General features: G+C 45.2%; 1 protein-coding gene across 2 annotated transcripts; it reads right to left on the bottom strand.

Moving 5' to 3' along the window:
• Positions 1–89: 89 nt before the first annotated feature.
• CABLES2 (Cdk5 and Abl enzyme substrate 2) lies at positions 90–23,711 on the bottom strand. Of its 2 annotated transcripts, XM_075108324.1 has the most exons (10): positions 23,137–23,711; positions 10,037–10,108; positions 9,765–9,857; positions 8,949–9,026; positions 7,317–7,425; positions 6,497–6,662; positions 5,645–5,748; positions 5,130–5,236; positions 3,642–3,846; positions 90–3,236 (listed from the first exon to the last, which is right to left on the bottom strand). In XM_075108324.1, the coding sequence occupies exons 1-10, from the start codon at positions 23,649–23,651 to the stop codon at positions 3,096–3,098; spliced, it is 1,590 nt and encodes a 529-aa protein (XP_074964425.1). In that variant the 5' UTR covers positions 23,652–23,711; the 3' UTR covers positions 90–3,095. The 2 variants fall into 2 exon arrangements, with proteins under 2 accessions (XP_074964425.1, XP_074964426.1); XM_075108325.1 differs by lacking the exon at positions 10,037–10,108 and having other exon boundaries at positions 23,137–23,710.
• Between the last annotated feature and the right edge of the window lie 564 nt (positions 23,712–24,275).

The raw sequence follows: 24,275 nt of genomic DNA, 5'->3' as shown, positions 1-24,275 counted from the left end.
CCTTGGTGGAAGGGGGGGTCATGGCGTCACGCGCGGCCCTGACGGGAGGCGAAAGACCATTCCGCAACAAGAGGTTTGGTTACAAAACGTGTATCAAAAACTGGTTTATTTCACAGCATCTTAATGTCACAAGGTCATGGGGGAAAGAAATACAGAACAAGCTACAACTCAGACTTTTAAATAATGGAGTAAGACAAAACCATAACATTTTTTACATAAAAATGTACAGCCTCTTATCAAGAAGAGTTCTCCCTGCTGAGTCAACCCAGCAGCGTCTTTACACAGCACACAGCACTAGGCCACCCCTCAGCATAAACCAGTGCTTCCCTGCAAAGCAAGAGGAGTTGGGCTGTAAAAACGTAAAGCTGCAGATCCATGTATTATTTCAGGTCCCACTTTCAGTTTATTACTCGGTAATGTAGTAATAGTCCTTTGCCACATGGTGGCAGCTTTTAGATGAAAAGATAAATATTCCCACACAGGACTGCAAGCTACACTAGAAACAGGAGAAAAAAAAAAATCACAGACACAAGTTACCATATCTCTGCAGAAGGACTGTTTCTGCACAGATACCATGACAGAGGTAGCAATGGACAAGCTGCAGGCTACCCCCTCTGGATGGCATCAGCCCCAAACCCATGCTCTACCAGAGACACCAGAGCAGCATTTGCTCCACCGCATCGTTTTTAGCATGTGCTCCAATCAGCTTTTGAGCTCAGGAACACTGCATCTGTGCCCAAGCCAACGTTTAGAGTAACCTTTAGACAACATTCAGCATTCTGTAATTTAATGCTCCTTACCCTAATTTGTTCTTCTGAAAGAAAAAACAAAAGCTTGCCTTTTTATGACGCAAAACCATAGCTTCCGGGAGTGTAACTCCAGCTCAAATGCCCACTGCAACTAGACAAACTTCCACTGAATAGAGAACGCAAAGTGTTGCACACTGAAGTGCCGTTTTTTCTTAGATGGTGAGAAAGGAAAGTTAATTTTGTTACAGAAAACTTTATACACTAAACAGAAAGAAGTTTCCAGAGAAAGACATTTTCTGACTTCATTCATACTAACCAAAGTGTTCTACCATTTCTGGAGATACCGTCTAAGACATTTCTTTGCTCAGTTCTACCTCTTTCCTCCAATAACTTTGGGAAGTAGCAGAGTACTTCAGTTGCCTTCAACCACTGTTTGCTAATTTGAAGGCTCGTTATACACTAGATGTTTAGTACATCACTATTTCTTGCATGCATATATTCAGTAGAAAGTTTAACTAGTAGGCAATTTTTTAAAATCGTTTGGAAGATAACTGGCAAGCTTATCGTCTAACTTACTAGCTACCCATCTCACTTATGGAGACTGGAAAGTCCTTCTGTGTTAGGGAGAAGTCACAAGCATATTAAATTTTACACACATAACTTGAAGCTACATACCGTTGAACACAGTTACAAAAGATTTGATAGTCACTGTAATTATTATATATGAAAAATACATTTCGAGCCCTACTTAAAGAGGAAGGGGCTCCAGTAAAGTTTGCTGCAATTCTAATGAAGCCAGATTAGCTTCAGACAAAACACAGCTGAAGAACAAACACTCAGCTTTGGTTTTGCCTACAACCAACATTTAAGACAAGGAACAGGAATTTACATTACTTTACATATTAGATAGCAGATCCCTTACCTCAGTACGAGGCCCAGTATTTCATTTAGGAGTCAAACTTAAATTACAAATTTCTCAGTCATAATAGCCAAGCGTCAGTTTTGTTCCTTGCAAGCGGACACAGTTACTTGTATCATAATATTGCTTCAGAAAATAAACCCAAGAGCCAATATCACAAAAGGTTCCACATATAATCAGAGTTCATTCCCAACCCAGATGTTTTAAAAATAAGTTAAGGAATAGCCAGTGGTCAGAAAAGTTACTTGACCTCTGCATAAGCATGGGAGTGCTGCTGGGCACCAGCCATTAAGTGGCTGTTCAGGTGTGCAACAAATACCAGTTTTATGAGGACCATCACAGTGATGCAATGCTTGGAAGAACTGAGTAAAAAAGTAGCATTTTAAATATTGAGCATGTTTTGTTTCATTGGCTTAGTTGGGCAGCAGAAGCTCTACTGACTTAAGTATCTGCTCAGAGCACGTAAGACCATATATAATACAGTCATACTAAAAAGGTGCTTATTTCAGACTATGGAACACCAAACCAACTAAAAATCATAAATGATACATTTGACAGCAAATTGCTCTTAGTCAAGTGCTCACCTTCCATTGAAGAGTGAATTAGGATTGCAATTGCTTTGCTGCAGCTACCTGGTTCAACATGTAGTATTTCATGACAGATTTTCAAACAATCTTTCCTTTTTAAATAAAACATATTTCTAAGGTATTAATGGTTAACTAAATTGGAACGGAGTAATTTCAATCTTGCTACTTACAGATCTGTAGTATAGTAGAGAATAGATGCCCTGTGTATCATTAGTGCAGATATACTGGAATTGTTTTCCTTATATGCAAGGCCAATGCAGGTAAAGAATAAATGCCTATACAAATTCAGGATTCCCCACTAAATAACATAACTAACTTAAAAAGCACTGGTACCAGACCAGCCAGTTTCAGGCACATCTTTAAAAAAATAAAGTATGCATTTCATTAATGTAAAAATGCAAGAAGATTCTTGGAAACATCTGAACTTTATGGTGCACTGGAATGGAAGTGATGCTTCCTTTACTTTCAAGGAATACAATAAAGGCTTAAAAAAACCAAACGAAAAGAGATAATACCATAGTATTCTTCACAGGGAAGAACAGTTTTAGTACAACTGAAAGGATAAATAAGGAATAATAAGCAGCCATGACAGCTGACTGGTGAACATTTGTGCTTTAAATGTCCAAAAGAAAATAAAGTTCAATAGCTCTTCTCGTACCATCCCCCAGACTTGGCATACGTGTCCATAATGCACACCTCGACAGTTTAATAACACACTGCAGACTTCAAAACTAGCTGTAGCTGTGGCAGGATGCACACAGTGGCACAGGAAGGCCAGCGGCAACTTCACCAGCAACGTTCAGTGCTGCGATCCCCAGCGCCACTGGCACGTAGCTTTGGTTAAGACTGTTGTGTGAGCCGTCTGTAATGAGGTAAAACTTGGTTTTCAGGAAGGTAGAGAGCCAGTTCCAGAGCTACAAGGACGGTGAATTCAAAACCAATGAGATCTCTTCTGTTGAATCTGAATCTCTCTTCTAGTTTCTATGATAGTAATAAAAAAAGAGAAGGGGAGAAAGACTCCGTTAATCCACAAGATACCAATGTACTGTTAGATTAAGTCAGCATGAAACAGGAGTTGATGCATGGTCAGAGCTGTACCTACAGAATCAGAAGTGTTGCCAGGGATCAGACAAATAAGCCAGCTTATCAGCTCAGCTGTGACACCCACACAAGTTACACGTTTGCCTGAGAAACAGTAAGTGCAAAAATAATCTCACTGTAGGATCAGGAGGACATTAGACTGCACCAGTCATGTAGTTTTTATGAATTAAAAAAATATCAAGGAAGGGCCCTAATGAGACATAAAACTGACTGAAAGAGCCGGTCTTAAATGCAAGCACGCACTGCTGAAAGTCTTGGCTTTAATCTTTGTCTCATAGTACTTACATCTATAAGGTGTTTAACTTCATGTTTCCTGAGATCACTGCTGATCTTGGCTGCAAGCAAAACACAAGCGCCAGCACACAGTTTGCGGTTCTGTTTGTTGAGTTTGCCTTGGAGGACGAGCTTCTCAAAGTAAACATAAGCCATGGAGACAGTAACTGGCTCCAGATTGCACTCTTCACTCAGGTTCCGCATCTCCCTCTTTAAACTGAGAATAGGAAAAAAAGAAACTGTCTCAAACACGACAGCTTTTATGAAATGCCCTAGAAACACTGCAGCAGGAACTTAGAAGAGCATACGGGCAAGACTCCTATTTGGAAAACCGTGATGAGTACTCTCCTGGACTGAAGAAGCCCAGCTGGCAGCAAGCTGGAGCTGATGCACAAACTGATTTAACCTGGCTGTCAACATCTGCTGTGGAAGAACGGAACACCAGGGGCTCAGCTGCCCCAACTGACACACAGGCTATTGCTGCACAGGTCCCTCTGGGCTCCCAAACTGGTTCATGATTCATAAGACTGAACCACCCTGACCTACAGAATACCACATCAAAGCCGCGTGGATCACAGCAGTGGCTGCATACAGACCGGTCTACTACACACCTTGTGGAAGAATGAAGTCTGAGGGGGAAAGCAGACTGGTTTACACACTTCCCATAATAGCTGTCCCTTCACTTCAGCTTACAGAGAGACTTACGGTGGATGCTACCTCTTGTGGCTGCTATCCATGCTACACCTGCAAGAAGATACCTGTGCAAGGACACGACTCAAAACAGCTACAAAGAAGATGATGCAGGACACTGGCAGGCAGAGCACACTCTGAGCAAGCCTTCCACTCAGAATCAAGAGTTACCCATAGCCCTGGTGATGCAGCAGAATCATGTTTAAGCTGGCTAGTTCAGAAAGCACCAACTGCACTAACCACCATGTAATACCAGCAAGATTACAGCTCTCGGAGGGCGCAACAGTGCATCTTGCTGAGAAGCGGCCAGATGCATTTCCTGGGAGATGAGGAATTCTGTGTGGCATAGTCTTGCCTTCACAAAACCTAACAACTCTTCTTTATCCTAGAACCTTGTTGGAGTCCACGATCATCAGTGAGTCTGGCAACTGAGAGGTGAAAATAGCCAGAGGGTCCAGAAAGACAATCCAGTTAGAGCAGGACTGCACTACAGCCAAACAATCAGGTTACAAGTATTTGTTTCAAGGCTAATGCTGCTTCGCTGTTAATTGGCTGTGAGCGTTGGTACACCACAGTCGGTGAAACAAAACCCTCTTAGACTGAACTATGAAAAGCAACTGTTACCCTTTCTCAGCATCCTAAACATTCCTGTACAGGGCTGTCATCCTACAGTCAGCTCAACTGGCAACAGATTACTGTTTAATCATAAATACTATTAATAGATCTAGTATTTGCTCCATAGCAGAAGAAGATAAAAGCAGCCTTGTACAGTGGAGATGATGTTCTCATTATTCAATGCTTGCTTCTTACCTCCTAATTTTGCTCAGTGTCAACTTGATATGAGGAAACTTCTCTCTAAAGGTTTCATTCATATCTTTTTTAAGGTCCGAGGGTTTCACATATTCTATGACTGTAGTCTGAAACACAAGAGGCAAATTTTATCATTTCTCTTGGGAACAGTACTGACAGCCAAACAAGTTTTCCAAAGACACTAATGCAAAAGGCAAACCCAAGTTTTATTATTCACAGTTTAACATTACAGAAATGTCCTGTGTAACAGGCCATGATGAATCTGAACCACAAACAAAATCCTAAAAACACTAGTAAGCAAATGGTTACAGGAAGCAAATAACATGGAGATACATGTCAGGTGGTCCTCAACAAGCTGAGTGTACAAACCTGACTATTTGTCTTTTTCCTCATCAATTCTCAAAAAGCCACAACCTTTTCTTCCTCGTGGAAGTTTTCTTCCACAAGGAAGTTCTTTACAGGAGGATCTTCCAGGTACTCAATCAATTCTCTGTTCAGATATGCCAGTCACTCACCATGTAAGAGGCAAAGATGAGAACACGTTTGTGTTTTCCACAGGGCCATTGAGGATCATCCAGAAGATTTGGATCATACTCGGCAGCTTCCCCAGCTTCACTTCCTGAGTGGAATGAGGAAAGCACAATGCTGGGTCCCAAGATACAGAGCTTTAAATTCCCTGCTTCCTCTTTAAAATGTTTTTAAACAGCAAATATTAGAAGTGTTGGCAGGCCCCATAGCACAGGCAAACTTCAGCTGCAGTCTCCTATCTGCATGCCATGAACACATCAGTCAGGTACTAGAATTAGTATAAAACCCACACGAGCTCTTTCTCCAGCATGTGCCTGACGCACCATTTTAGAATCAGTGCAAGCTAATTTGTAATCCACAAATACACACAGAAAACAACTGCACAAGACAATTCTTTTGCCTGTAATCTCGCAGGACTGTCAGGTTTGCCCTTTTACGCAAGAGAAGGGATTCTTATCACAAACTCTTTGGCTTATGTATTGTTACTGTGCTGGAAGGCAAGGAAGACCACCTGTACCTATGTAAACCAGTGTTTCTTCTTGAGTAAAATCAAACTTCCAAGGAAACAGTTTTGCACTCCTTGAATTGCATAAATAGAACTAGCTCAGATATACAGAGGATGTAAGGAATGTGTGCAAGTCTCAGTCTTAAGGCTCATCATTTATACCTCATTAATGAACCCTGTTTGCTAGACTGTGCTAAAACCAGTCTCCTTCCCGCTGCCGCACATCCTTCCTAATAATGTACTTCACCATCTGCAATTGTTTCGGACAAAGATATTTGTTTTGTGTTCTTCTGCTGTGTGCACAAGTGGTGACAAAGCTGACAGCTGTCCTTACCGATGTCTGCTCCTGCTGGTATTGTTTTTGCTGTCACAGGTTTGTATCTTGATCCAGGAAGACTTCTTGAAGCATTAGCTCGACAGGAGGGAACAGCACTGTGGCTGTCGGCTTTACGAACAACTAGGGCATTGGTTGGATACAAGAACTTTGCATAGGACACAACCTTAAAGAAGAGAAAGTTGTTGTAGTTATCAGGGAAAATTTATGGAAAAGCTTATTTCCAGACATCTAGGATTTTCCAACTCAGAGTCCCCTGGAGTTTGTATTTGGGAGTGGGAACCTTGAAACTGTGGGACAGGAAGAAAGGGAAAAGTTGGATGAGGAATGCTTTGCTTCCGTGACTTCAGTATGGAAGTGTTCTAGAAGATTTGGTGGGGTGGCAAAGAAAAGGGGGGGAAATCACATCAGTAAAATTCTGGCAGTATATAAATTTATCTAAAAGAGGCACAAATTTTGCCCATATTTCTATCAAAACATCACTCCTGTTGCGTGAGATACTAGAGTTAAATCAATTCTCCAGAAACAGGCAGAAGTGATCACAGGCTTCAACAGCCTCTTCAGAAGCAGCTTTATCATAAGCCAAACCTTTCAAACTTTAAGGCTCAAAACAAGCTTCCACTGCTCTGAAAAGTTACAACTCTCACTTAACTTATGCAGTGCGCTGCCATCCATAAAGTGATTTGCCCCAGCATGAGATGGTCCCAGGGTGAAAGCAGCCATCTTACCTACCCCCTGTCCCCAGCTCCGGTCAGTGGTTTTGTCACTGGCCTTACAGATAGAGACCAGAAAAAAAAAAAAAAAAAGACAGATTCCTTACCTTGCCATCAGCACCCAGCTCTACGCCTTCCAGTCCAAGCACCATCTCGGTGGAGACTGAAACTCCCCCAGAAGGATGCCGTTGCTTCTGTCCTTCCATTTTTAGATCACTAAATGCAGATAAGAAAAGGCATTATTGAAAAATGCAGCATAAATCCAGCTTCCTCTATGGTAAACACCAGGTCCATTCACTAGCTACAGCCAACACCACCAGGTCAGAGTTCTGTGTGAAAAGAGTGCAGTCCCTCAGTCCCAGAGCTCTATGTGAGAAGAGTGCAACCCTTCAATCCTATCTCCAAGAACACATTAATTTAAGTACTCCTTTCAAAAGGTAGAGATGTTCATTAACTGAAGAATCAGATTTCACATCATTTTAACTTAAATCTGTAACAATATACCTAGTAAATGTAAACTTTAATATGGTCTTTCTGCATAAGGCCATACCATTTGTTAACACACTAATGCTCAAACACTTAACAGCAAACATGATTTATATTACTGGTTTTCCAGGATTAGAAACTTGCCTTTCAACCGCAGTTTTCCAATCACTGCGCACACAAGCTCAAATTAAGAATTAAGGCTGCTAGCAGAACTCTGCTTCAGCGATGGCAGCATGCAGCTTTGTCACCTAGATCCCAGTGCGAAAAAGCAGTTTTCAGTTAACGAACTGCACTGCCAGCTTACACACAAGCAGAACGACACAGTGCTCAGAACTGCTCTAAAATAGCTCCAGTGACCTTGCTGCTTTTCTATGCAGTGAGATAATATTTTCCCCATCAACTATTTTTACGGCAAGTGTATTTGCATACAATACAATTCCCACCACTAAACATCCGTTTCCTTTGTCCATAAGTTATGTACAGGACACAAGTGACAACACAATTGTTTTGCCACAAGTGGATTAGATTAAAATTAGTGTTTTCTATGGTATAGCTGTAGATCACAGACCTTCACAGAATCAACTCAGACCTCACAAGGGACGGAGCAAAGGTGCAGGGAAATCCAGTTAGCAGGTCTGGTTTCTCATAAGTGATCTTATTGACAGTTCTATACGAAAGTGTACTACAAACACTAAAAGTGGTTTATCTTTCTAAACTCTGTTTTTCTTAGACTGCAAATAGTGACATTCATGGCTTAGAGCTGAAAAAACAGAAGAGCATTTTAAACTTATTTAGATGTAACTTAGCTATAAAATCTTGAAGGTTTCCAGTAAAGGTGGCAGCATCCTTCCCTGATGCCCTGTATGTCTTTTTGCTGACACAGTTTGTTGTACTAAAGACAGTTGATTTCTGACCACTTTAGGAGCATAGGAGATCTTACACAAAAACAAGTCACATCAACTGTTCCAAGTTGGTTTCAGGAGTTTCACAGGTCTGGAGTGCTTTAAAATGTGAATAAACACCTGAGGAAGAGTTTACCTTTTCCACTATTTTTCTCTTGGCATTTGAATTAACACTTTGACACCATGGCAATGTCTGATTTTACTTCTGATAGCAAGCTCTTGTCCTTACACATAAATGGTAATTTAAGTAAGTTCACCTGCTTCAAAACAGGAGACCTACATCAACCATTTAAAAAGATCATTTGCAAACAACAGGCCAGACATTTCACAAAGCAGGTAAAGATGACTCACCTGATCCGTAAACTCTCCCCGTAAGGTAGGATAGAAAAAGCCACACACAGCGTTCGTTTAGCACAGATTAACACTATCCTGTAAGCAGGTGGGCAGAGATCAGGGTAAGAATTAAGATTCCGAAGTTACAAAGCAGCTTTTTACAGAACATGAAGACAGAACCCCTCTTAAATTGCTCTGTAGGTTACCATAGATACTCCTATGGATTTTATGTTTTCAGAAAGCAGCACAAAAGCAGAGGTTTCATTTTGACCCTGTAGGTCCTTAGAGCCAAGCTCTGTAATCACACCCCAGCCAGCATTCAGTAACTGCCATCACCTTGGGAGCTCCTCAAAGGAGAGCCTAGTCTTTAAGTGTATACATTTAATTTTTACATAAACCTTGTGAAAATATGTAGACAATTTAAATTTAGATGAAGTCTCACACCTCTATTAATAATAAATATGAACATGCCGCCCCCCACCCTTTCTCTTCTGCCTAGCAGCTACGAGCCAAGAATTTGGCTAAACCAAGCCATTCTCCTCAAATCCTCCTCAGCTCTGACCTCTCTGCATACTGGAGATAAGAAAGGTGTTAGAAGAGGATGATTTAACCCCCTCAAAGCAGGATGGCAGAACCATCAGAACATTGCTGCAGATGTTGCAGATAAGAGCAGCTACAGCTTTTGCTAGAAGTATGTATAAAATTAGCAAGATGCCAAGGCCATCGTCTTATTCCCACTGACATTAAATGGCTAATGGCGTTGAACTAGAGTCTACTGCTGAGCACATCTTATTTCACCCGAGTACCAGAGGTGCCTTGATCTCCAAAAGTTACCTGCTGTTCTTGGTGTCATACTGCCTCATGTTCTTGATGAAGTGCATCTTCTTCAGACTTTTGTGTCTTGGAGACCCAGGTATATGCTTGGTTCTGCAATTATAAGAAAAACACCACCACCTGTTAAGTGCTCTGAAGGAGAGTCATGCCAGTTGTATGATCAGATGGCAGCACTAGCATGCAGGACCTCAGATATTGGCGTGGAAGAGGGTGGAGGGAGGAGAGGACTGCATGCAACGAGTTGAGATTAATGCTGCTTTTGAAAAAAGTACCTTCGTACACTGGCATATTCCACTATGTCTTCTAAAAAGTCTAGAGAGCAGCGCTGGGAGATAAAACGCCTTCTGTAAAATGTACAACACCACGAAGAGTGAACAATATTAGTTCATGGCCTCTGAGTTTATGAACTGCAACAGATCTATGAGCTCTTAGGACAAATGGCAGGTGTTTTGGACTCTCTTTTGTTGGAAGAATACTTAACTAAGAGTTTCAAGTTCCTAAAAAGGCCAAGAACTCATCTCCCCCTCCGGGACCCCTGAAGTACATATTTAAACCAACTTCATTAACAAGAGCATTCACTATCTGCAACCCGTAAGAACACCTTCCTATAAGTCAAACACTGAAGAAGCTTCCAAATACTCCTTTAAAATCTCACAAGAAATACTGCAAAAAGCCCCTCCTCATCAAGACATAGGAATAAGTCATTTTACATCAATCTGTGGACAGATACATGTATGTCTGTACGATGACCAGACATCTGTGTGCATTCAGAACACAGCTGTCTCCAGCTGCAGGAGTCACAGTCTATGACAGTAGCTCAATAAAATTGACAGATTTCCCTGGAAAACAATAGAGGGGGCTATTAGAGGAAGCAAAGAGTATTCAGAACCCATCTGAAATCCCAGAATGGAAGATGCAAGTGGGAATTGTGTGAGTTAGTGTAACAGTAATAGGTTATTACATTTAAGAAAAAAAAAAAAAAATAGACCTTGCCAAGTAAGATATATTACTATTGTCAAAGTCAAGACGTTCTTTGTTGGTAGAGATGTACAAATGAATTGTGAAGCTATAACTGCAATTTCCATAGGAACAATGCATTCAGATTGGACTGCCACCAGCAAAATGCTGACACTACAGCTATAAGATTCCATATTTTCTGCTTTTGTTTAAACATATGCTGTGTTACGTTTTTAGCACAAGCCACATGCATTCAAGTCCAAGGTTTTTTTCGAAAGTGACACAGTAACTCAACTAATGGACAACACCGCCAAGGAAGTCAATGTAGAAGCAGCATATGAGACAAAAGCTGCAGGACTCTGATTTGACATCTATGTTTGGAAAAATTGAAAGCTTTAAACTGCATCAGAGCTCTGGCACCCACGAGCAGCCAAACTGCTCAGACAGACCAAGGCCAGGCTCTCGTGCCTGGAAGTTAACGTCCGACACCAAAGCAAAATCATGGCACCTTGGGTGGGTGCAAGGGGTATGTGGGTGGAAGAGGTAAAGATAAATGGGATTATTAACATCTATGGAAAATTTTTTTACACAGCAAAGCCATTTGTAGCTTCAGTTGATTCAAGTTAAAGATCAAAAAAAGCTACTTGGGATTAAATATGGTTTTGAAGCCCAGCTGTTTCAAGATCTTGACACGCCGGACAATCTGCTAACCCTAGTGACTTTACCTTTGCTCCAGCCTGGGCTGGGTAAGAAACTGTTCTGTTGCTACAGAAGAGATGCACCAGAGTTCTGGACATGAACAATGCTTTTTCTTAAGCATGACATCTAGAAATGCAAATTGCCTGAGTGACTAAAGAGGTGCTTTCACCTCTTGTCCCCCTTCTCACAAGTTCTCTTCTCTTCTGAGCTCCTTGGAGCTATTGCCAAAACTGCTTGCCAAAAACTGTGCCAGAGAGATGTGGCAGTTTCCCTCTACAAGGTGCATCACCATTACAGACAGTGGTGCCGACGCAGAGGACTTATTACAAAATTATGGATTTCCACAACAAGCAGATTACCAGCAACAGGAGCATTTGCCCCTCTTGCTTCAAACTACACCAGGAACACAACCGCCAGCACTAGAGCAGAGATGGTGTTTGGTATTCTTCCATATACAATGACATAAATGTTACTTAAAACTGGTGATCTGCAGGCAAGCCTCTGCAATAAGGTCTCTGAAGTTATTGCTGTAGTTGTACATACCAATGATTATCTAGTGGTTTTGCAAAAATGACCCTTCACTCTGAGTATTCTTGAAACCAGGTTAGTTCCTCATTCCTCACTACAAATTCATGAGAAACAATTCACCATTTTTTCTGTATTTCAAGTACATAAAGAGAATGAACACCAAACTAAAACATTTTTCTTCTTCCCAAAGTCTGCTTACAATCTCCTTAAAATTATTTGTGCCCTTTCTCTGTGAATTTGTAATAGTACTCCCATATAAAACTTTACTTTTCCCCCCCCCCAGAAGGAAATTGTCTTCAGATTCTCAGCAGTGCTGTTCAGGCATTCTTAAAAGAAAAACAGACCACAACTCAAACAGGTAGGAGGATTAAAAATTAGTGTCCCTTTCTGTAAAAACAAGAGAGGTAAATCCTCCCACACGACTAACACCTTCACTATTGCTAGAGACTGCCTCCTACAAATCAACAGCTATTAAGGGTGCTACTGAAGAACATTCCTGGCACAGCTTCAATGCCCTTCACCAGCACTGCAGTTTAAAATTTTATTTTCTTCTTTTCAAAGAGAACTCCACAGGGACGTTTAACACTTCCACCTACACATGGTTCTCCAGTCTGCTTTGGCATCGAACCTGCAATAAAAAACTCTTTATGAAATGTGGAGGTCAACCCTAAACCTCCTGCCATGAATGCAGTTGGTAACATTCCCAGTCTTCCTCCCCTCCTGGGGGAGACCTGGCTGGATGCAGACATTGTCACCATGTGTGGTGAGCAAAGAGGAAACAGCCAACGCCAGTGACAACAGGCACTGGTACAGAAAGCAGCGTGTCGTTCTGTAAAAGGATGCTGATATAACTGGATGGATTGGGAGAGCCACGGCCAGACCCTCACTAGTAACTCCACAGTACTGTAGGTGCAACTGCCCTCAGGGTCAATGATGGTGCACTCACCACCATGGTGAAGACCCACCCAGAGCGTTACACCTCCCGAACACCGCCTTGTTTTCTCACTAACAGAGACAAAAGTGACAAACACCTGAACCTGCTGCTCTGTAAGAGTGTATCTGGAAGTAAAAACCTGCTGCAGTGAAGGAAAGATCCTGTCCCTTGACTCAAAACCACAATGACTCATCCCCACTCTGCCAACAGGAAACTTCATTTTTAGCTACGCTTGTATATAATATTTTCTGTCCTCAAGTGAAGCTGTCACCTCGGAGTAATCCCAGGTGTTAGGTCACTTTCCCTCAAATCAAGGTGCACATAAAGAGGTGTCACTAACCCAGTTAGTGACCAAAACAGTTTGTATCATAAGCTGATGTTTTATAGCAACGCAGTTCCCTCACTGCAGTCCAGGACAGACACGCTAGATTCCTCAGTACAGCTAACGTGCAGAACTTCTTTATCAGGGAGTGCAGTACTTGGAGTATGCTGCACAATTTAATACTTTGAGTAGTCTGAACTTATTGTTATATACACACACACATTTTTTTCTTCAGTTTAAGTGCTCTTCTCATGCAGCCAGTCCACAGTTCAACAACAGGCAGCACAGGACCACTTCGGTGGCTGCTAGCTTTGATGAAAAAACGTCGAGTCACGTGTCCTGGGCTAAGCAGCTTCACCCAGGGTCAACTTCTTGCTTGTGGTCTGATCCACCACAGAGCAAAGGACTTTAAGTAGTTTACACAGACCATTTGCTGCCAAATGCAACCGAAATACTAAAACAGAATGCCAGCCTCTATACATGCACTGCACGTTACCTTACACACACCCTTACTGACACACTACCTGACAATTAGAAATCAAAGTACCCAATATTAAAATGTTAATGAGTTCTGCGGAGGCTGTAATTTCAACAGTATCCTGAAGTACAAACATGCCTGTTCGCCGATACCAGCTACTTCCTTGACAAGCTAGAGAGGCTTCGTTTGTTTCTACGTCCTTGGCCAGGAGCCCACTTTTGGGTCCTTCCCCCCCAATATTTCAGGAGCCAATAAAGCAGGACCTTCCCAGAATTTCAACATGAAAAACCAGCAACTGTATTTACACAGGCAGCACCTCTGAGGGGACCCACCAAGAGAGAATCACACACAGCACATGCTCAAAGAAAAGGGGCTATCAAGCAGAGGAATTCTGGATTACACCTTGGCTTCTTATCTCCCTGTGCACACACGGATGCACGCAATCCAACACCGCTGCCAAATCCCTGATGAGCTAAACACACACTTTAAAAAAGCCCACAAAAATAATCTTGTGCTCAGATAAAACCCCAACAAATTATGTTCAGAGTTGCATTTTGACTCCCACCCTGGGAAGCAGTAGCCAGCCCACACATACATCCTTTCTGATGGATTTCCCACCGAGGAAACCCAACTTCTGAGTGCTTCCAGCCTCACAGTCGTCCTCTTCTGGTCCTGCCAGTGTTCCACGGAGCACTGGCAGAGAAACTGTGCTGAGAATGAAAAGCAATGGACTCACAGCATGCAGGATCCCTGGCCCTGAGGTTGACACAGCTCTTAAGTGTTCCCAGCACAACAGGACACAGCTAAGAGCAATCTATGTATAGCGCCGGTAATCCCTACATGTCCCATCTTATGAATTGAAAGGAGAAAGCTGGTTAATTCACAGCTCTGGATTAAAGAACACTGACCTTTCCAATGGCTTGCAAAGAGTATTCTCCCCTTTCCCACCCACGGGCTGGGCAACCTGCAGGCACCCAAGAGGACAAGGGTAAAGTTTCAGGATGTTGCTGTAGTTGGAAGTATCCACACTGACCATTCTTTAGCAGATATTATAGTTGAATGCAAAATAGATATAACCCTGTGCTCTCAGATGTTGCTTCAGGCACAGGCAAGCCTCTTCCACACCTGTTCCTGGGCCAGTGTCCTCTAAGGAAGAGTGGAGCAGCCCTTTGGGTGCCTGTGTCCCTGCTCATCACTTGCTGGCTCTGCAACAGCTCCCATGAACTTCATTTTAACTTCCAATATTGGCCTTTAAATTGCAGTGGCCAATAATCTTACTTAAGCCGCTGGGTCCAGCTGCCATTTGGCCATTTTGAAGCTCTTCTGTTTTGAAAAGTTTTTGCAATTTTTCTGTTTTGCTCTTCTGGTTGCTCCATTTCTGCTGCAGCAGGTGAATGGCCTGACTTGTCTCACTCCTTCCCGAAGGGTTACGTCAGAAGTTCCTACTGTTAAAAGGAAATCTTATGGGGATTGTCCTCCCATCCCAGCTGACCCCCACCTCTCTTAGGTTTGCACTCTGAGCCAACCACACAGCCAGAGTTCAGCTATTTTTACCAACGCAGCATCGTGAGTTCATCTTCTGCCGTGACTTCTTACCCTCTTCACTTCCAGGATCACCAAGCCCTGCAACACAGGCATTTTGCAGCAACAAAGGTGCTGCACAAGCCAGACAGTAACATGCCTTGAGACCTCCTCCAGCCAAATGGACTGGCAGGGCAGATTTGTTTCAGATGGAGTCACATCCATCACTCTCCTGCTGGGGGAGGATGCCACGCTGCATGTACCCATGCAGGCACGCACCCCCCAGGCACTGGGCTAAAATTAGCAGCAAGGCTTATATCCTCTGCTGCTCTTTAGCCACACATACTGCTGATAGATGGGTGGAATGGGGGAGGTCAAGGATTTTTAATAACTGTGTCAAATTGGGGGCTAATAGAATTTGGTTTCCTATTTCTCACTTGAAAGAGAGTTTTATTTTAATATGGATGTCCCTTTGTAAGGTCCTTTACAGGCCTCAGTATGATCACAGCTGTCAAGGGACTGTGTTATTAATATAACAAGGACAAAAATAATTTATTGGTTTTTGGAAGCACTAGCTTAGTAACAAGTGTCAAAGGTAATTTGCACAATAATCCAGATCCTAAATCCTGTTTACAATAGGAAGACACACCTGTCAGATTCATTTCGCCAAGACATATTTTAAAGATTAAGCTGTATCATTTTCCTTCCTTAGGGGCGAGCCAACAACCTGATATGAACTGCTTGGTTTGACTAGGTAAAATACCGGGATCAAGGGATTAAGACGACCAGTTCCAATTTTTAAGCTTATTTTTTCGCAACTGCCATTACCTATGCAGCCCAGGAGATATTTACTGTTTTCAGGCTTTATTTCAGAGCGAACAGGTGCAAGCATCCCTATCCTCGCACCAGTGCCCTGTGCCTTACCACCCTCAGCGCTTACATTAACAAGTTTCCTGCTCAGAAGCAGATTAAGTACAGCTCATTAGTAGCAACAAGTTCTCAGTAATTAAAGCCAAAAGAAGTCAGAGACCACATTTATAATGAATCACCTTCAAACCCACATATTTGGTGAAATAAATGACTAATGAAGAATCTACACCACGAAGTGCCCAGCACCGAGCAAGCCATTCTCATGGATAGACGGTTTCAGCTCCAATGTTCAGTGAGAGGCAGCAGCACAGAAGACACCCTGCATAACCGATAGTAAGCATACGGCTAAGTGCTCCTTCTTTACAAAGTCAGCCACTCACCGGTTTATGGCACCACAAACATGCAGTTTGGATTGCAGGCCACCATCCCAGGAGCTTGTTCTGTCATTTGTTTAAGTATCAGACTTCCAGAGAATAAACAGAAGTCTCACTGTGAGGCTAGTTTAAGTTATTCCTCCGGTAATCTTCATTTTAATGAGTAAACCCAAATTAGCCACATGAACATGTAAAGTACTTCTATGCTTCAGAGCAAGTCCCTCTGAGACCTCAGGATGAGGGGGGAGGCGAATTCCTTCGCCTTTGTGTTCTTATTCTGAAAAGGTTTGCAAAACTGAAGGGGCACCAGGGGCTTTCCTGCTGGTTCCCAACAGCCATGAGAAAATCCTGCACTCCTCAAATACCAGCAAAGCCACCCAGAAGGAAAAGAATGTTGTGCAGCCTACAGGACAGGCAAGAAGGAACAAAAATGAAGTGTAATTTAAATTAAGGTAGAGGCAGAGTAAGTGGGAAGCTCACTAAGCTTGGAGAGTTTTAAATACTGACAAGGAAAGAAATTAGATGCTCTTCACAGCGGCTGCTGCTTCACCACAACCACATATGATTAAGACCTAATGCTACTAAGAAATGAGCTTTGTATTCATTGCTTTCATAAATCACATTGTTTTGGTGCTAAGAGTGTTTAGACAATCCAAGGATAAAATAATGCCTTCCAGTAAGTATTATGAAACCCATCTGTTGCAACAGAACTGCCAAACCAGATGCAGGGTTTGCCATGCCCAGAGCCTGCCTCTGAAGACCACTCCTAAGATCCCTGCTGCTTCTCACAAAGCAAACTGGATGTGCTTTTTCTACCAAATTTCTACCACTTTCTGGAAGCATTCCTAGCTCACCAACCTGGTTCCCTCTGTGCTTTGCATTCTGCTCACTAAGCACTGAACTGCTGACCAAAACGGGCAAATGAAATGCAAAGTGTTTCCTTGATATCGCTGTGGGCATTATGCTAGAAATATTCATGCACTTCCCTGAGAGATGATGCTGTCATTTCATCATCTGCCTTGTTAAAATAAAAGCCTTCAGCACAATAAAACTCCCAAGCTAAAAAAAAAAAACCCGACCCTTTTAACTGGGAAGGAGAAGAAAATTGAAAACAGGCAGCTGGAAGGAACCTAGTCAAAGAAAGTTTAGCGAGGTCTCCCAGTGTTTTTATGGGCACTTGGTTCTTCCCACCACAACAACTGTCATCCACTCCAACCCACAATCAAGAGGTTGTGGCCTCACCAGGGCAAAATTTTATGCCTAAACTGCAGCGACCACAACAGAGCAAGTGCAAGTCTGTCCATGCCGTAGAGCAAGCAGCTTTGACTGGCAGCAGTTCAGCCCGTGCTGGGGCTGGCTAACAAACGACACGGTCAGCCAGGTCTGGGGCAGGTCTGCAGGCTACGCTGAGCCCGGGTACCACCACGCTGAGCGAGAGCCGGCACAAGAGGAAGGCTCCCCGGAGAAGGTGGCTGCACAGAGTCGGGGCGTTCAGAGCTTCTGGGACCACAGCCTCTGGCAGCGGGATCAGCTGGCAGCAAGCTTTTAGTTTTTTAGTTTTCAGAGGGCTATCTTATGAAACACTTTTGCTTTGCTTGCACTTATGAGACCAGTTGAAGGTTCTTCATCTAACAGCTTTTTCGGAGGTTAGACTATAATAATTTACAGTAAAGTACATATACAAAAGCTGTAAACCAAAGGTTAGGAGTTTAAAGCTCTGCATTTGAAGATGTGGGATGACAGAGTGGCTTTAGCTGAGCACCCTCCATCTGCAGTCACCTGCTTTATCAACAATACCTTGTGCTCGTTAAAGACTCCAAATTTCATTATGCTTCTGTGCACGTCATACTCTGCATTTTTAAACTGAAACCACAGAGCCAAGACTTCCGAACAATCTTCAAAACCAGGCTCAAAAGCATCTTCAACCTCGTGCAGCCTGTCAGCCTCACAGCTTTAACTGTTTGACAGATGGAAAAGAGGAGGAACACAGGACAGCTGAAGTTAAGTCTTCAAGATTTAATATAACTAAAAACCATATACTGTAGGAAAAAAAAGTAATGTTTTGTGAGAGTCATTTCCCCCCCTCCACCATTTGTTTCCCCTTCTAAACCAAACAAACCATACCCAACAGCGCTTCAGGAGCATCACCTTTCCCACAGCATCCCAAAACCTGCTTCTGGGGCTCCTGCACAATGGCTTTCAAAAGCTGGTGAAATCAACTGCAAGTATAGTTAACTCTGTCCAGACTCCTCCTGCCTGGAGATCAAAGTTACTTTAAAAGCCTCTGGACTCTTTTAAAAGGAGAGGTCAAATAACCTTGGTGTTAGCAGCGTTCAGGATTGTTTGACCCAGACCCATTCGTAGAGGTGCGCAAGATACAAGGATGTGGATTTTCTGATCTCCAAGTTCCCTACTAGGCATATGACCTATTACTCCTGATTAATATACCTGGCCAGGGATGCCAGATAATAAATACAGGCAGCTATAAGCATTTAATATTAGACACATGCAATTCACCTGCAGTTATAAATATGAGAGAAAGCTGCCGAAGCAAACTGTGCTTTGCCGAGGGGGAGACTGCAGCCTTAACTTTTCAGCTGACTTTTAAGTAAAGTTCAGGTTTAGAATATGTTCTTTTTCAGCCCTGAGCAGCACACCCCAGCCTACTGTTCACCTCTGAAAGGTCAAAGCTTACAGGCTCTGACAGATCTTGCCGCTTCCTGAAAAGCACCATGTGCTCAGGTTATTCCAAATAAGGCTTAGAAATTAAAACTACAACTTTTAAACATTTCATTCATCGCAAAAAAAAAAATCTGTTTATTAGCAGAGAGTGGTTTTCTTTTTTAATAATTCTATTTCTGAAAGCTAAGCTGCCAGTAGCACAAAACAACACATTAACTATCACAAGCATAAAAGCCTGACCAAGCATTTCTGCCATTCCACCCAAGGAACTAATTTAATCACACCTACATCAGCTATCCGGCATCCAATTAACACTTAAAAGCAGAGTTGGTCCAAAGTGCTGCTGTTATCAACTACTGTTTAAACTCCCACCCTTAAAATGACCTAAATTAGCTCAGTCATTTGTGATTTATCAGCAACCATGAACATTCAGATCAGCTTCCTGACCACTGAACACCAACGGCATTAAAGCATCAGTTGCAAATAATTTAGTTTCTGTATTTATTCTTAGGCCCAGCAAAATGCAGCAAATATATGGCAAAATTGGCTGCTTTACATTACACTATACTGAAACCTCAGAAGCACAACAAGCGTTGACATTCAGGGCTGTTGTTCCCATTCTTCATGCTTTCATAACCTGGCTATTTTCAGGGCCCCCTGTTATCTGTGTTTCCCCAGAAAGCTCTGCCAGTTTCAGACCCAGCTGCAGAAATTCATTAAACATGTGTGAATGCCGATTTGTTCGCCGTTTGCTGCCTCTCTCCACTGCTTTTTGTGAGGCTTGTTCTTTGAGAGAACAAAAGAACAGAGCAAGATGGAAAAGGAGAAGGGAGGAGGGATGGCAAGCAGATTAAGCAAGCCAGTACAACACAGCATTGTAATTTAAGATCCTGTAAACAGAAGATGCCTTAGGAAAACAAATGTGGAAGGTTAAAGTCATTAAGTTTATAATGTTCAGCCAGCAGCGCAATCCAGATCGAACAGTGCCTCCGACGGAGCGTGTACCACCAAAGTTTCCATCCTGAAGGACCTGACAGCTACTGAGCAACTCCAAGCTACATCTGCTGAGAGGATCACTTATTCCTTGGGCTGCACCAAGGATCCTGCCCGCTGCTAAGAAATAACCACCAACTCCAGCAGAGGTGCCATCGCAACCTGCCCTGAGCTACGCTGGCTGGTCTCATCAACTCCTTGCAACTTCTCAATCAAGTCAAACAAGATCAAGTTTTGTAATAAAACTCTGTCCAATGAAACTGCCAGATCCAGATAAAGCGATCTCCACGGATCACACGCCCCAGCGCAATGGAATCCCCAGGCACAGCACAGGACTGCAGCAGCACTGGTCACCCAACATGGACAGCGCAAATCTGGAGACCTTTCAACCTGTGCTCCTGGTGCATTTAACAGAGGCTCCACGAGGGCAATTCAAAGCAGCTTTTGACAGTGACTAAAAAAGGACTCCGAGGAGAGCAGCTGCCTTAAGTGGGTACCAAAGATTAGGTGTCCAGAGTCACAGCACAAATTCCACCTCCCCCTTCCCTCTGATGACTTCATACCCCTGTATATTTGCACGATGCACTCAATTAACATACCTAGAGCCACAATGTTACTGTTTGGCAAAACAATACCCAGATTCCCGAGCCCCAGTAAAAGGAAACCCATTTTGCGATTGTTTGTTGATTTCTACATCTTGTTTTGCAAGCAGCACGCCCCACACAGAAGGGGAAGCTGCATAATCACCACTATCCTGCAGGAAACAAAGTCCCCAAATCATTCCTCGTGTATTTGCAACAAGAGGAGACGCCACTGTTCTGTAGGGGAGAAGGGATGCTCTGTTACAAAGCAAACCACGGAGCCATCCAGTGAAAAAATAGTGCTCCAAGTCCCTCACCCTACAAGTTGCAGGTGAAATCGTAATTACAGAGGGATGGTCCATCCCACACGCTCCTGTACGCAATGTGTCTGGGGTTAGATACGTTGGGTCTCGCACATCCCCGTAGGCAGCATAAAACTGTCCTTTTGTCAGAAGATGCATGTATCGCCATGTAAAAACGTGGGTCTTCTGCCTGATAGTTTCAGCTGATGTTCTTCACTCTTTTCTTCTTTAAAGACAAAAACACCCATGAATTCTCACTCCAAATCACCCTCATAAGTAGCATACAAAGTGACTAATGCAATACAACATGCCCTTTCAGCTATCTCTTCCAAGCTGAAAAATCACAGCCTCTTTTGTCATTACTCACACAGAAGCCCTTTCATTCCTCCAAGTATCCCCCTCGCACTTCTACCTTTTATTTCTGATTTATCATTGTTTTCAGGTGGACTGATTAGAATTACAATAGTGGAATGTAAGAACATCTGAAATTGGAGGCCAAGTAAAGAAGCAGGAAGGACATCAAAGAGAAGATCCCAGGAATATGTATTAAAGAGCACTTTCCTAGTGTCCTCCTGACTTGGCTCGGGAAGGGGAAGGATTGAACACAGACTCCAGCAGTCCAGAGCTCAGTACACACATGCACACCAAATGTCACACCCACAGAGGTAACTGTGCTTGTAAAGCTCTCGATGCAAAACTTGCCCTCAAGAGCTTTTGCTACAATATTAAAGCAATGAAATTAAGAGCGGAGCACCTAGTTGCTGGCCGTTCTGGACCAGGAGCCACAGCAACACCCCTACTTCAGGCTTTCCTGCACAACAAGCTGAACACAACAGTGCAACCTGTGCATGCAGGACATCCACCTAGCAGGCCCCCCTTCAATTTCTCCAAGAAGTGAGGAAAGAAACATCCCTTCCATTACAAAAAAGGAAAGTAATGAGGGGTAAATGACACTTCAAGAAGGAAAAAAAACAGGAAGGACGACACACAAGAGGACCCCCACACCTCACAAGCAGCTACTTTTCCTTATATTCACTCAAACCTCCAAGTAGTCATTTTCTGGTGATCAAGAGGACACCTCCATTGTGAGCTGTACACTGAAAGGGAACACCCATCAACGGCTTTAGCAAAGCTCCCCAGCTTTAAAATAGAGACAACTTCTCTATTTCAGCTCACTAACAAAGCTCTGGAAGCCACTATAAAGACCACAGACTTAAAGACTTTGATACTGCTTTGCCTGTCTGCAAGGCTCGGAGGACCAGCTCACTTTACAAAGCTGTTTATGCAAGAAACGGCCTGAAAAAAGAGTTCCTTCAGAGCTCAAATCCCCAAGATCTGAGCAAGAGCCCGCCTTCCAGTAGATTAGAAACCCAACACTTTCAGGCTGACAGAAGTCCCTTGGAAATGCAGCGGTAATCCTGCACTGAAGGCCAGAACATCCTCCCCGGAGGCTGACTCAAAGCTCCCAGCATACAAGCATTTATTAATACACAGAGTTACTGCATAGAGAAGCAGCAGAGATTAGGAGAAGGCACCACATCAGCAGGGTGGCCGTTGCACGGAGGAAGAGTCCTACCTAGCAATGACTCTGCCGGCTTCATCTGGAAACAGAAAAATGCAAAGACTGGGCTAGAGAAAAGCAGGAGGCAGGGTTCAGGATACCGCAGAACTGCAGCCAGAGCCTCAGCGAGGGGAACCCTCTGCAGATCTCCCCTCACCACACACTCCCGCAAGCCGGGGCACCCTCCGCGCCGGCAGCCGCGCATCGCCGGGGCTGAGCCGCACACCCAGCGCTTGCAGAGCCAGCGCTCTCGGGCTGCCTGCGAGGCTGAACCCCGACCCCCAGGGACACCTCCGAAGGGCTGCCCCGGGGCAGGGGCTCCCTCTCGGGGCCAGGCGGCAGCGGGGCCGGCACCGCCTCCCACGGCCGCTCTCCCCAGAGGCGGCCGTTTCCCATGCTCTGCTCCGCACCCCCCGGGGCCGCCGGCCGGCCGAGGGCCCTGGGAAAGTCCGGCTCTTCCCAGGGGCCCCGGGGGGTCCCGCCGCTTCCCACGCCCCGCGGGGTCAGGGCCGCCCCGCCGCTGGCGGATGGGGGCGGGGGTGGCCCGGCGTGTCCCGTCCCCTCACTCACCTCTGCCGCTGCGCCTCCAGCGCGAAGCCGCCGCCCGCCGCGCTCTGCGTGGGGCTCAGCAGCCCCGGGGCGCCCGGTTTGGCGGCCGCCAGCATCCCCGGGAGGGCGGGCGGCGCCGGGGGCGGCGGGCAGAGCGGGCCGCCCAGCAGCAGCTGCGGCAGGAAGATGCCCCCGCGGGGGGGATCCGCCTCCCCCTTGGCTCCGGCGGCGAGGGGGGGGGCGCCGGGCAGCAGCAGGGCGGGCGTCGGCTGGCTGGCGGGCGGCGGGGGCAGCAGGCGCGGTGGGGCTCCGGCCGGCTCCGCCGCCGCCGCCGCCTCATCCCCCTCGCCCGGGCCGGCGGGCGGCGGTTTCTCGGCGGGCGGGCAGGGCGGGCGGCCGTCCAGAGAGATGTTGTTGAGGAAGAAGAGGGCGGCCTGTCGCCGCCGGGAGTCGCCCCGCTTCCGCGGCGGCGGCGGCGGCGGCTGCTCGCGGGGCGGGCGGGGAGGCGGGGAGCCGCACGCCGTGGCCGCGGCCATTCTCCGAATGAGCCGCGACCGCCCCGGGCGGGGCGGCTGGCAGCGCGGCGCGGCCCGCAGCTCGCGCGCTCATTGGCTGCGTCGCGCCGGAATGTAAATGAATCCGGCAGCGGCGTCGCGGTCATTGGTTCGGCTGCTCATCACGGATATCCCCGCCCCTCCCCTCGCCGGCCGGTGCGGCTCTGCCGGGTCCTAGCGCCGGCGCTCAACGGATCCGTCGGCCCGGTGCTGCTCGGTGCTGCTCCCGCCAGGTGGGCAGGGACTGCCCCGGCAGCCGGGCTCGCCGCGGCCCGACACGCCGTCCCCTCGACCCACTCCCCGGGGCCGTCACGCAGGCAGCCCCTTCATCCCCCAAGTACTCCCCTACCGCGGCCACAAGCCCGCCGTGTCCCCACGCAACCACCCGCCGTGTCCTCACCCAACCACCCACCGTGTCCCCACGCAAACATCTGCCGTGTCCCTTTGTATGATTTTTTTAAAACTTCCCCTCCCTCCCTCTCCCCACCCAAACCCCAGTGACTCCGGCAGTCGCCCGTTCCCAGGGTCTCCTGGCCTTCCTGCAGGCCACATCTGCTAAAACCATCAGCATGTGGCTGTACGCATCAGACTGCTCCTATAAAAGCA

Source organism: Phalacrocorax aristotelis, chromosome 13 (genome assembly GCF_949628215.1).
Source record: "Phalacrocorax aristotelis chromosome 13, bGulAri2.1, whole genome shotgun sequence".
Classification (NCBI taxonomy): domain Eukaryota; kingdom Metazoa; phylum Chordata; class Aves; order Suliformes; family Phalacrocoracidae; genus Phalacrocorax; species Phalacrocorax aristotelis.
The sequence above is the reverse complement of the archived record's forward strand: the minus strand, read 5'-3'. Positions and strand labels throughout refer to the sequence as shown.

Bases quoted from the DNA above. Each gene is read 5' to 3' on its own strand.
- CABLES2 (XM_075108324.1), bottom strand. From the start codon at position 23,651: ATGGCCGCGGCCACGGCGTGCGGCTCCCCGCCTCCCCGCCCGCCCCGC. The intron at 10,109-23,136 runs GTGAGTGAGGGG...TACATTTTACAG, and splicing joins CTGGAGGCGCAGCGGCAGAG to AAGGCGTTTTATCTCCCAGC. The intron at 3,237-3,641 runs GTAAGTACTATG...TTACTATCATAG, and splicing joins AAGTTAAACACCTTATAGAT to AAACTAGAAGAGAGATTCAG.